Source organism: Hyperolius riggenbachi, chromosome 10 (genome assembly GCF_040937935.1).
Source record: "Hyperolius riggenbachi isolate aHypRig1 chromosome 10, aHypRig1.pri, whole genome shotgun sequence".
Taxonomy (NCBI): Eukaryota; Metazoa; Chordata; class Amphibia; order Anura; family Hyperoliidae; genus Hyperolius; species Hyperolius riggenbachi.
The window spans coordinates 9,074,967-9,087,747 of record NC_090655.1 but is presented as its reverse complement, the minus strand read 5'-3'; the positions used below and the strand labels follow the sequence as shown (position 1 = coordinate 9,087,747).

At 45.9% G+C, this 12,781-nt stretch overlaps 1 protein-coding gene across 1 annotated transcript in view; it reads left to right on the top strand.

The window, feature by feature from the left end:
* The window catches only part of TTC31 (tetratricopeptide repeat domain 31), a 102,240-nt gene that overhangs the window by 22,445 nt on the left and 67,014 nt on the right, over nt 1-12,781 (top strand). Inside the window, exons 2-4 of the mRNA XM_068255049.1 lie at nt 3,328-3,423; nt 4,568-4,645; nt 12,478-12,534. Of these exons, the coding sequence (XP_068111150.1) occupies nt 3,355-3,423; nt 4,568-4,645; nt 12,478-12,534 (204 nt within the window). The 5' untranslated portion in view covers nt 3,328-3,354. The remainder of the gene's footprint in view (nt 1-3,327; nt 3,424-4,567; nt 4,646-12,477; nt 12,535-12,781) is intronic.

Genomic DNA, 12,781 nt, shown 5'->3' with positions numbered 1-12,781 from the left:
ATTTTTAAAGTGTGCGTTGTGTAACTGACCAATGTGAGCCCAGCTTGAACATAGCTCTGTGCTTGGCTGTAGCTGGAGTCGGGTATACTGGGTACCAAGCATAGATTGACACAGAAGAGGCTTGATCCCTTTTACCTCTCGGACAAAATGTGCGGATTGTAGGTTAGAGGAACTCCTTAGTCTATTTATTTATTTATTTTTTTTACAAAGGCTATGGATTTGGGTCAAAAATCATCAGACTCAGACTCGGTTTATGAAAACCTCTGACTCCAGGTACCCAAAATTACTCTGACTCCACAGCCCTGAAAGGAACTGTAGTGGAAAAAGTAATAAAATTGCTTATTTAAAAAAAACAAAAAAAAAACTATAGCTTAAAGGTGCGTACACACGCACAACCAACGGCAACAACTGGTCCTCCAGACCCTCCTGTTGGGCGGTCTTTTAGCCGACAGTAGTGCGTGTGTACGCACTGGCGGTGGACTGATAAGGCTGTTTGTGAACGATTCGATCCCATGGGCAGTTGAACTGTGTGGGCAGTTGCCAGGCAGCAGTCGGCAGTTGCCAGCAGGGCTGTGGAGTTGGAGCAGTTTTGAGTACCTGGAGTTGGAGTCTGATTCGGTGGTTTTATAAACTGAGGAGTCTGAGTTGGATGATTTTTGTACTGACTCCACAGCCCTGGTTGCCAGGCAGCAGTAGGCAGTTGCCAGAGTTTGAGGCATTTTACATCTTACTGCTGCCTGGTAACTGCCCACTGAGCCACAGTTCAACTGCCCGGGGAAATGATCCGTTATTTTTACCCCAGATTTCGTGACAAATCCATTATAATCGGACTCTCTACAGTAAACGCAGGAGATGGTCGTTACATAGCAGGTCCTCCACAACCTGCGTCTGGCCTGCGATCGAACAGGCGTGTGATTTTGATAAACGTCCCCCTGTGTGTAGCTGCCTCGCAAAGTCGGCCTCTATAATGGGCCTGTGCAGAAAATCCTCTTCATCGCCCTCAGCCAGAACTCTCCACATATAGAAGAATCTAATATAATCTTATCTGAAGGGCTGCCTTCTCTGTATGCTGCTATTTAAGTGCCTTGTCCTATTGCTTTCATATTATAGATGAAATTGTAGCAGGATTATCCCTCTCATATCTTATTGCCTCCAGTCCTCATTCTGGATTTGGAGATTTTTTTTTTTATGCTTAAAGAGGAACTCCAGTGAAAATAATGTAACAAAAAGTGCTTCATTTTTAAATAATTATGTATAAATGATTTAGTCAGTGTTTGCCCATTGTAAAATCTTTCCTCTCCCTGATTTACATTCTGACATTTATCACATGGGGACATTTTTACTGCTGGCAAGTGATGTAGTTGCTGCTTGCTTTTTTTTTTTGGCAGTTGGAAACAGCTGTGAAACAGCCATTTCCCACAATGCAACGACGTTCACAGACAGGAAACTGCCAGGACCATGGTCCTCAGTTTCCTGTGGGAGGGGTTTCATCACAATATCAGCCATACAGCACCCCCTGATGGTCTGTTTGTGAAAAGGAATAGATTCCTCATGTAAAAGGGGTATCAGCTACTGATTGGGATGAGGTTCAGTTCTTGGTCAGAGTTTCTGAACCCAAGGGGGAAATTAAAGCGCTCTATCCTCCTTCTTCTAGAAATTACTTTAGGCAACTCATGTGTTTTTGTTTTGTGTATAAATATTTACAAAATAGATTTTAATGTTTCGTCTCTGCTCAGTTGTAGTGTCTGGAGTCCCAGAGCCAAAATACATGAACGATATTGACCTGATCTATCCCTTGCAGTTAGTAGCCCAGTTATCTGCTTAGGAAAGTGTTTTTTAGCTGTAATTGATCAGTGAGGGACGCTATAGCCCAACTGGGTCATGACTGGAGAAAAACCTGTTGCATGGCTGGGTATTATCTCTTTCAGGCAAGGAAAAAGTAAAGGGCGCAGCATAGGTGTCTGTGTTCTTGCCACTGTATGTCTGTCTTGACACGTCACAAGTCATCTCGGTTACACTTTACCCACTATCCGATCACTGTTTTATAATGGCCTGTTGGTCCCTCTTAACGGACCACAGTGTGTTGTGGTGTTTGGTTTTGTTTTACTGCAGAGCCGTGATTGGCGAAAGGGAAGACTTCCCTGAACCAATCAAAGTGCCCGTAAGCAAAACATCATGGCTTCAACGAGAGGCCAATGATCCTTGTCGTAAGAACTCAGAGACTGATTAGGAGAATGTCTAGTGTTTTTTTCCCCTCTTGCACAGGACAGAAGGAAGACATTGAGAAGTACACCCTGTATGTATTTAGAGTTTAGCCAGTCTAATCTCCCCCCCCCCCCCTCATCTGTGACTAATCACAAGTTGTAATTTGATCTATCCCATGTGTCAGCTGACTGCCATGGCAGATGAGCTCATTTCAAAAGCGCAGGATGTTAACCCTATGTCTGCTTCCATGAAAGCAGGAAGTAAAAACAGGGCAGATGTATTGCAGGATTTGTATCAGCTGTAGCAAAGAAATGTTTTTCTATAAAGGTTATTATGCTGTCTATCTTTTTAGAGCAGAGAGGAAGTTCAGAGTTCAGGTCCGCTTTAATAGATGCATATGGCAGCCCCCAAATCCCCTCTCACTTCAGTCTTTTTTTGTTTTGTTACTTTTATGTATGTCCTTTTAAAGGGAACCTAAACGGAGAAGGAGATGGATTTTTCCTTGTAAAATACCAGTTGCCTGACTCTCCTGCTGATCCTCTGCCTCTAATACTTACAGCCACAGCCCCTGAACAAGCATGCAGCAGATCAGGTGCTCTGACTGAAGTCACACTGGATTAGCTGCATGCTTGTTTCAGGGGTGTGATTCAGCCACTACTGCAGCCACAGAGATCAGCAGGACTGCCAGGCAACTGGTATGGTTTAAAATGAAACCTCCATATCCCTCTCAGTTAAGGTTGCCTTACAAAAGTGTGTGTGTGTGTGTGTGTGTGTGTGTGTGTGTGTGTGTGTGTGTGTGTGTGTGTGTGTGTGTAACCCCTGCTACGTATGTGTGACTGTCTCTCAGCGATGACCTTGATATTTCTGGAGTTGCTGCTGCAGATTCTGCTATACGTAGTTTGAACCTCCTGCTGACCGGTTTTCTTGCTGACGGTGTGAATGTGATCAGCGCTGCGTGTATTTAGTCATTTGCTGTGCGTAGCGGACAGATGCTGGAGTTCCAGGTAGATGGATAATTATTCATTAGATTTCTGATCCATAATGGAGGAGGGGAGAAGTTCAGTGCTGACACGTCTAACAAAAGTTTTCTTCTTTCTTTTTTGCTCTTTCTTCCCACTTAAGCGTCACCTTGAGTCCCTGAAGGATGCGATGGACTTTGAAGCTGCGGAAAGCGATTGCCGGAGCGACATAATGCACAGGAAAGATCTGAATCTGCAGGTACGGCTACACTGCGCAATGCTCGCTGCTATTAGATTCCTCAGCGCTAAAAAGACAGAATGCTACTTGCCAGGACTATGGGAATTTCTTTTAATTATAGTAACAAACTTATCTCAGCGTGCAAATGACAAAGCTTCCTATTTTGGATAAGATAAGGACACTCTGACCAGAAAGTACTTGAATTCCCCCCCCCCCCCCCCTCCCCTCCCTTTGAAGGGCTTAGATGGTGATGTAGGCCTGTTGACTAGTTGATTGTTGTGGGTGGGACAGTAAACTGTGGCAGTAGGGAGGGGAAATTAATACTGAGCTGGGTTGAAAGGGGGGGGGGGGGAAAGGGGCAGTAGTAATGGCCTTTTTGGTATCCCAGAGAAACCGTAAAGATGGAGACCAGCAGATAGGGTTTTTATTTTTCTCTCTCCTGATGTCTCTGCTATGGTTTACACTAGAAAAAATGAATGATTACATGGCCAGGCAACTGGCATGTTAATTTCCTAATTCATGTTAAGCAATACCAGTTGCCTGCCTGTCCAGCTGATCCTTTGCCTCTAATACTTTCAGACCTAGCCCCTGAACCAGCATGCAGCAGATCAGGCGTTTGATATTGTCAGATCTGACAAGATTAGCTGCATGCTTGTTTCTGGTGTGATTCAGACACTACTGCAGCCAAATATGCCAGGCAACTGTATTGTTTAAACGGAAATTAATATGGCAACCCCTGATACATGTCCTATGTGTTTAAATCAGGCGTTTCTGACATTATTCTCAGATCTGACAAATTGGCTGCAATCCTGGTGTGATTCAGACTCTACTGCAACCAAATAGATCAGCAGGGCTGCCAGGCAACTAGAATTGTTTAACAGGAAATAAAATATGACAAACTCCATATCCAATTAATTTTAATTGGATTATGGTCACGTACAATTACAAGTGTTAAGTTTTTAGAGTTGTGCCTGAGGTTTAGAAATAATGGATAGCAATCGCGGTCAGCACATCACGCTATACAGGTCCTCTTTAGCGATAATGACGGTGGGCATGATGGACAGTTTCTGGCCTGCAGCACTTCCAGAATACACAGAACTCTCGGCCTTCCTGCGGAGTGTTGGCAGCCCTGAACATGACTGTATATTTTATGTTTTGCTTGAAGGAGGAAGAAATAGACTCCGACTCATCCGATGATGGCCAGACCAGACAAAAAGCTGAGCGGCGCAGAGCTAAGAAGAAGGTAAGGCATAGGAAATGTCATAAGAACGTTCTAGGATGCGAGAGAAGTGAGACTTCTGTAGAGTTGTGTACCAGCTTGTGATTAATGAGCTGTGGTTATTTAAGACTGCTAGAAAATGGTGGGATCTCCTAGTGAGGGAGCTGCTGGTGTTACTCTCTTCAGTCTGTTCATACAAGTTATTTCTATAGGTTTATATTTAAAGGACCACTATTGTAAAATGTAAAATCATACAAATAAGTACATTTCTTCCAGAGTAAAACGAGCCATAAAATACTTTCCTCCTCGGTTGCTGTCACTTGCAGTGGGTAGTAGAAATCTGACAGAAGCGACAGGTTTTGGGCTAGTCCATATCTTCATGGGGGATTCTCAGCATGGCCTTTATTCTTTACTAGTTAACGTAAGCCCGTTTAGAAATGGACTTTAGGTCTCTTCACGCCGCCAGTCTCTGCGTGCGCACGTCTGTCCGCGGCCTTCCCCCCCCCTCGGCCGTCCCGCCCACCCTGCGTCCTGTCCCAACGGCTGTCAGTGCTTGACATGCACAGTAGCGCAAAGCACAGACACTTGCATTTTATTGTATAGGATGATAGACACTCCCTGAAAAGGATTTATACAAAGATGCTGACCAGCCTGACTGCTCAGTTTTTTTGGCAGCTAGACAGAGCACCTGCCATTCACTAACTGCTTTTGAAACTAAAGAAAACCCTTAGGCCCCGTGCACACTGCAAATCCGATTAGCGATTCTGATTTTTCCTGGATGCTATCAAAAGAAAAATGCATAAAAAAGAGCATGCAGTACCAATTCAAAAATCGGAATCGCATGTGAAAATCGATTAAAAATCGGAATGGCATGTAGTGTGCAAGAGGTCTTGAGTACCTGAACTGAAAATAAGTCACTATAACCATACACAGGTCATACTTGTCTCCTATGTAGTCTACTATTCAATCTTTCTCCTCTCCTGCGTCCCCATTGCCCACTCTGATCAATGGATTTTCCGTCCTCCATTTTGAAAATGGCCATTACCACATAACAGCTTCCTGGTCAGCACACTGTTAAACTGTAATATCATCCACTTGAGCTATAGGGAAACATGGACATTACCTTGCACATTCAGTTGTAACTGGCAGCTGCTGATATATATCTGACAGCAACTGGTATCTTTCAGTTCTGACAAAATGTCAGAACTGGAAGGGATCACTTTAAGAAGAAAATGGTGAGCTTCTGAGAGGAACTGACGGTGAGCTAAGTATGTCATATTCAGGTTCCCTTTAAAAGAGATTCTGAAGTGAATAAATGTTGCAATTTTTACCTTGTAATTCGCTTCAGGAGTCTCAGCAGGAGTAAACGCCACATCCCCGCCACAAAACGAGGGCTTTAGACCCCCCCCCACAAATCCCCGGGGGGCAATCTGCCTGGAGCTTCCTGAAAGAGGCAGAGCTTTCAGCTGCAGCTTTGCCTCTACTGATGTCAATAGCCGCCTCTCCCCGCCCCTCTCAGCCTTCCTTCACAGAGAGGGGCGGGGGGAGGCGGAGATCTGTGCAGCGATTGATGTCAGAGGCAGGGCTACAGCAGAAAGCTCTGCCTCTCAGGGCAGCGCAATCCAAGACAAAGTGGGTGATGGATTTTTGCCCCTGGATTTGAGGGGTCTAAAGCCCTCGTTTTGCGGCGGGGATGTGGCGGTTTACTCCTGCTGAGACTCCTGAAGCGAATTACAAGGTAAAAATGGCAAAATTTATTTGCTTCAGTGTCTCTTTAAAGTGGCCACATACCAGATCCAATTTTTTTTTTTTACCAATTTCATAATTTCGACTGTCCCTAAAAATCTAGAGCTTTTTCTTACGCATCACGTATCAGTAACCCGTAAACATTAGTATGTTTATGCGCATCGTGTATCACCCAGAATCAGTGACACCCGGCGTATAACACGACCCCCGACTCTTCTGTAGATTTTCAAGGGTTAAATAGTCGTCTTATACTCCAGAATATACATATTTGTATCTGGGGCTTGTTCACCTTGCTGGTGGTTCTGAGCAGCGTCCAGCAATGTGCGAAACTTTAAAAATGCTGTTGGCTGCATCTGTTTTTAGTGGCCCTGTAGTGACATGCAGTGTAATGCAGTAAATTATTCAGGATATCCACTTTTACTTATCCTGGTTTCAGAATCTGAAACGCTACTTATATCTATATATTGGTAGGTAGGTACCCCCCTCCCCACCAGTGATGTCACACCCTGGACTAATCAGCTATGCAGAATTCTCAGTAAATGTATTTATTGTACTTATAAAGCGCCAACATATTACGCAGCGCTGGACATTAGTTTAGGATACAGACAATATTTAGGGGTGACATACAGCAATATGACAATACAGGAATACAAGAAAACCAGATAACACAGCACAGTATGAGTACAAGGTAATGCTTAGTCACTGGATGGAGCATGGAGATCACACAGCACAGTATGAGTACAAGGTAATGCTTAGTCACTGGATGGAGCATGGAGATCACACAGCACAGTATGAGTACAAGGTAATGCTTAGTCACTGGATGGAGCATGGAGATCACACAGCACAGTATGAGTACCAGGTAATGCTTAGTCACTGGATGGAGCATGGAGATCACACAGCACAGTATGAGTACAAGGTAATGCTTAGTCACTGGAGGGGAGCATGGAGGTCACACAGCACAGTATGAGTACAAGGTAATGCTTAGTCACTGGATGGAGCATGGAGATCACACAGCACAGTATGAGTACAAGGTAATGCTTAGTCACTGGATGGAGCATGGAGATCACACAGCACAGTATGAGTACAAGGTAATGCTTAGTCACTGGATGGAGCATGGAGATCACACAGCACAGTATGAGTACCAGGTAATGCTTAGTCACTGGATGGAGCATGGAGATCACACAGCACAGTATGAGTACAAGGTAATGCTTAGTCACTGGAGGGGAGCATGGAGGTCACACAGCACAGTATGAGTACAAGGTAATGCTTAGTCACTGGATGGAGCATGGAGATCACACAGCACAGTATGAGTACAAGGTAATGCTTAGTCACTGGATGGAGCATGGAGATCACACAGCACAGTATGAGTACAAGGTAATGCTTAGTCACTGGATGTAGCATGGAGGTCACACAGCACAGTATGAGTACAAGGTAATGCTTAGTCACTGGATGTAGCATGGAGGTCACACAGCACAGTATGAGTACAAGGTAATGCTTAGTCACTGGATGGAGCATGGAGGTCACACAGCACAGTATGAGTACAAGGTAATGCTTAGTCACTGGATGGAGCATGGAGATCACACAGCACAGTATGAGTACAAGGTAATGCTTAGTCACTGGAGGGGAGGATGGAGGTCACACAGCACAGTATGAGTACAAGGTAATGCTTAGTCACTGGATGGAGCATGGAGATCACACAGCACAGTATGAGTACAAGGTAATGCTTAGTCACTGGATGGAGCATGGAGATCACACAGCACAGTATGAGTACAAGGTAATGCTTAGTCACTGGATGGAGCATGGAGGTCACACAGCACAGTATGAGTACAAGGTAATGCTTAGTCACTGGATGGAGCATGGAGGTCACACAGCACAGTATGAGTACAAGGTAATGCTTAGTCACTGGATGGAGCATGGAGGTCACACAGCACAGTATGAGTACAAGGTAATGCTTAGTCACTGGATGGAGCATGGAGGTCACACAGCACAGTATGAGTACAAGGTAATGCTTAGTCACTGGATGGAGCATGGAGATCACACAGCACAGTATGAGTACAAGGTAATGCTTAGTCAGTCAGTGGATGGGAGCATGGAGATCACACAGCACAGTATGAGTACAAGGTAATGCTTAGTCAGTCACTGGATGGAGCATGGAGGTCACACAGCACAGTATGCGTACAGGGTAATGCTTAGTCACTGGATGGGAGCATGGAGATCACACAGCACAGTATGAGTACAAGGTAATGCTTAGTCACTGGATGGAGCATGGAGGTCACACAGCACAGTATGAGTACAGGGTAATGCTTAGTCACTGGATGGGAGCATGGAGATCACACAGCACAGTATGAGTACAAGGTAATGCTTAGTCAGTCACTGGATGGGGCATGGAGATCACACAGCACAGTATGAGTACAAGGTAATGCTTAGTCACTGGATGGAGCATGGAGATCACACAGCACAGTACGAGTACCAGGTAATGCTTAGTCACTGGATGGAGCATGGAGATCACACAACACAGTATGAGTACAAGGTAATGCTTAGTCAGTCACTGGATGGAGCATGGAGATCACACAGCACAATATGAGTACAAGGTAATGCTTAGTCACTGGATGGAGCATGGAGATCACACAGCACAGTATGAGTACAAGGTAATGCTTAGTCACTGGAGGGGAGCATGGAGATCACACAGCACAGTACGAGTACCAGGTAATGCTTAGTCACTGGATGGAGCATGGAGATCACACAACACAGTATGAGTACAAGGTAATGCTTAGTCAGTCACTGGATGGAGCATGGAGATCACACAGCACAATATGAGTACAAGGTAATGCTTAGTCACTGGATGGAGCATGGAGATCACACAGCACAGTATGAGTACAAGGTAATGCTTAGTCACTGGATGGGAGCATGGAGATCACACAGCACAGTATGAGTACAAGGTAATGCTTAGTCACTGGATGGGAGCATGGAGATCACACAGCACAGTATGAGTACAAGGTAATGCTTAGTCACTGGATGCAGCATGGAGATCACACAGCACAGTATGAGTACAAGGTAATGCTTAGTCACTGGATGGGAGCATGGAGATCACACAGCACAGTATGAGTACAAGGTAATGCTCAGTCACTGGATGGAGCATGGAGATCACACAGCACAGTATGAGTACAAGGTAATGCTTAGTCACTGGAGGGGAGCATGGAGATCACACAGCACAGTATGAGTACCAGGTAATGCTTAGTCACTGGATGGAGCATGGAGATCACACAGCACAGTATGAGTACAAGGTAATGCTTAGTCACTGGATGGAGCATGGAGATCACACAGCACAGTATGAGTACAAGGTAATGCTTAGTCACTGGATGGAGCATGGAGATCACACAGCACAGTATGAGTACAAGGTAATGCTTAGTCACTGGATGGAGCATGGAGATCACACAGCACAGTATGAGTACAAGGTAATGCTTAGTCACTGGATGGAGCATGGAGATCACACAGCACAGTAGGAGTACAAGGTAATGCTTAGTCACTGGATGGGAGCATGGAGATCACACAGCACAGTATGAGTACAAGGTAATGCTTAGCCACTGGATGGAGCATGAAGATCACACAGCACAGTATGAGTACAAGGTAATGCTTAGTCACTGGAGGGGAGCATGGAGATCGCACAGTATGAGTACAAGGTAATGCTTAGTCACTGGATGGAGCATGGAGATCACACAGCACAGTATGAGTACAAGGTAATGCTTAGTCACTGGATGGAGCATGGAGATCACACAGCACAGTATGAGTACAAGGTAATGCTTAGCCACTGGATGGAGCATGAAGATCACACAGCACAGTATGAGTACAAGGTAATGCTTAGTCACTGGATGGAGCATGGAGATCACACAGCACAGTATGAGTACAAGGTAATGCTTAGTCACTGGAGGGGAGCATGGAGATCGCACAGTATGAGTACAAGGTAATGCTTAGTCACTGGATGGAGCATGGAGATCACACAGCACAGTATGAGTACAAGGTAATGCTTAGTCACTGGAGGGGAGCATGGAGATCACACAGCACAGTATGAGTACAAGGTAATGCTTAGTCACTGGAGGGGAGCATGGAGATCACACAGCACAGTATGAGTACAAGGTAATGCTTAGTCACTGGATGGGGCATGGAGATCACACAGCACAGTATGAGTACCAGGTAATGCTTAGTCACTGGAGGGGAGCATGGAGATCACACAGCACAGTATGAGTACAAGGTAATGCTTAGTCACTGGAGGGGAGCATGGAGATTAGGCAAGTCGCTCAAATGCATAGGATGGGTGCACAGTAATGGAGGTGCATGATCAGGTAGGAGACAGGAGGAGGGCCCTGCCCAAAGGCTTACAATCTAGAGCAGGGGTGTCTAACTCAAATAGAAAGTGGGCCGAAATTGCGCTCTGGGACCAAGTCACAGGCCAACCTCAATGTCTACTGACTAAATCTCTCCCTTATGCTGGGCATACGCGGTACGTTTTCTACCGTGTAATCAGCCGCTGGCTCGATTACGGCCCGTCCCCGCATTCACCCGGATAGTTTCCTGCTCGTCCCCGCGGGCACTTCATCTTCCGCTCGTTTCTTTTGTCCTGCCCGCCGGTGTAGAGCGCGGAATGAATCCGGCGGGGTATCAGACACGTCAAAAATTATCTATCTAGCCGTCAGCCGCTCGATTACACGGTAGAAAACCTACCGTGTATGCCCAGCATTATGCTGGGAATACACCATACAATTTTCTGTTAGATTTACCTGCCAGATACAGTTCAACATGTTGGAAATTTCTCTTTCTAATGCTGGCTACACACGGTGCGTTCCCGCACTCGATGCGCCGATCGATTCCCATCGATTCATTTATTTCCGACATATCCGATTTGCGTTTTGGTGGATCGTTGGGTCAGTTTGCCATACTTTACATGGCAATTGACCTAAAAATCATCGAAATGCGCTCAAATGCTCGGAAATAAACGAATCGACGGGAATAGAGTGGCGCGTTCGATGCGGGAACGCACCGTGTGTAGCCAGCATTACCCTCTATCTGCCGAGCAATTGGGCATTGTTCTACTCAGCAGGAGATAACCAGAAGACAATGCAGCAGAGATAATGACCGGTCTCTACAGAAAATAATCTAATTATGCATTCTAACAGAAAATTGTATGGTGTAAACCCAGCATTATACAGTTCCTTGGTGTCTAATACTGGGCATAGACGGTGCGAGAATGTGCCAGTATCGAACCAGCGGCTCAATGCTGGCGCGTGCCGCACGGATCGATTCCCGCTCGTCCCCGCCGGCGCTCTTTATCAGCCGCTCGATTCCCTGCTATTGTCGGGATCGAGCGGGGAATCTATCCGGCGGGTCATTGGACCTGTCGGATATTATCAATCGAGCCATCAGCGGCTTGATTTCATAAGGACACAAACTAACAATCTATGCCCAGCATAATAGCCCTCCCCTATCCCCTAAACAGTTCCCTGATGCTTTAGTGGTCCCTTTCCTTCCTTATACAGTTCCCTGGATTCCGTGGACCCCTTCCCTACTCTGTACAGGTCCCTGGTGTCTAGCGCTGCCCCCATATGGCTTTTCTGGTGATCTAGGGCTTACCATCCAGTATAGCTTCTCTGGTGGTCCAATTCTGATGGCTGCAAGGGCCAGAGTTTGACATGCATGATCTAGTGGGAGAGGTAGGGACACAAAAGGTTTGTGTGTGTGTAAGAGGGGGGGGGGGGGCATAGGCCAGAGTGAAAAAGGTGCACTTTGAAGGTCTTTTTGAAGATGACTGAGGGGGCGACCCTAATGGGGGGGGGGGGGGGGATTAGGGAGGTCAATAGTGTGGGAGCAGCTCTTGAGAAGTCCTGGAGTTGGGCACGGGACTGGTTGATGCAGGGGTGGTCAGGCGAAGTTCCTTGGAGGAGCACTAAACAAACATTCCGCAGAGATCACCTGACAGGATTAAAGATGTTGCATGTTAAAGTTCCCAGTGTTATTGCTGGAGGGGTCTGATGAACAGTTGTGATGCTGTAATTCTGTAGTGACTGGTGTAATTGGAACGAGCAGATAAGTCATGTAACTTCTTCTGCAATTCTCAGAGACAAAGACAGCGGAAGAAGCAGGAGAAGAAGACGCACCTGGAGGAGAATGAGCAGGTATTTGGAGAACTATTCCTGTATTTTATATATAGAGAGGAGTTCCTGCACTGACTGCAGATCTCACTAAGCCCGATCGCTGGGTTAATAGCTGTGCTTGCAGCTTAGAGGAACTATCATTTCCTGTCATTTGCTGTACAGACTGCAATTATGTGTTGCACATGGCTCTCAGGGTGTAACGGATGCTGCTTAACCTGTGGCGCACCTGAAATAGCGGCTTGATTTCCTGCTGCACCCCTGAGCTTAT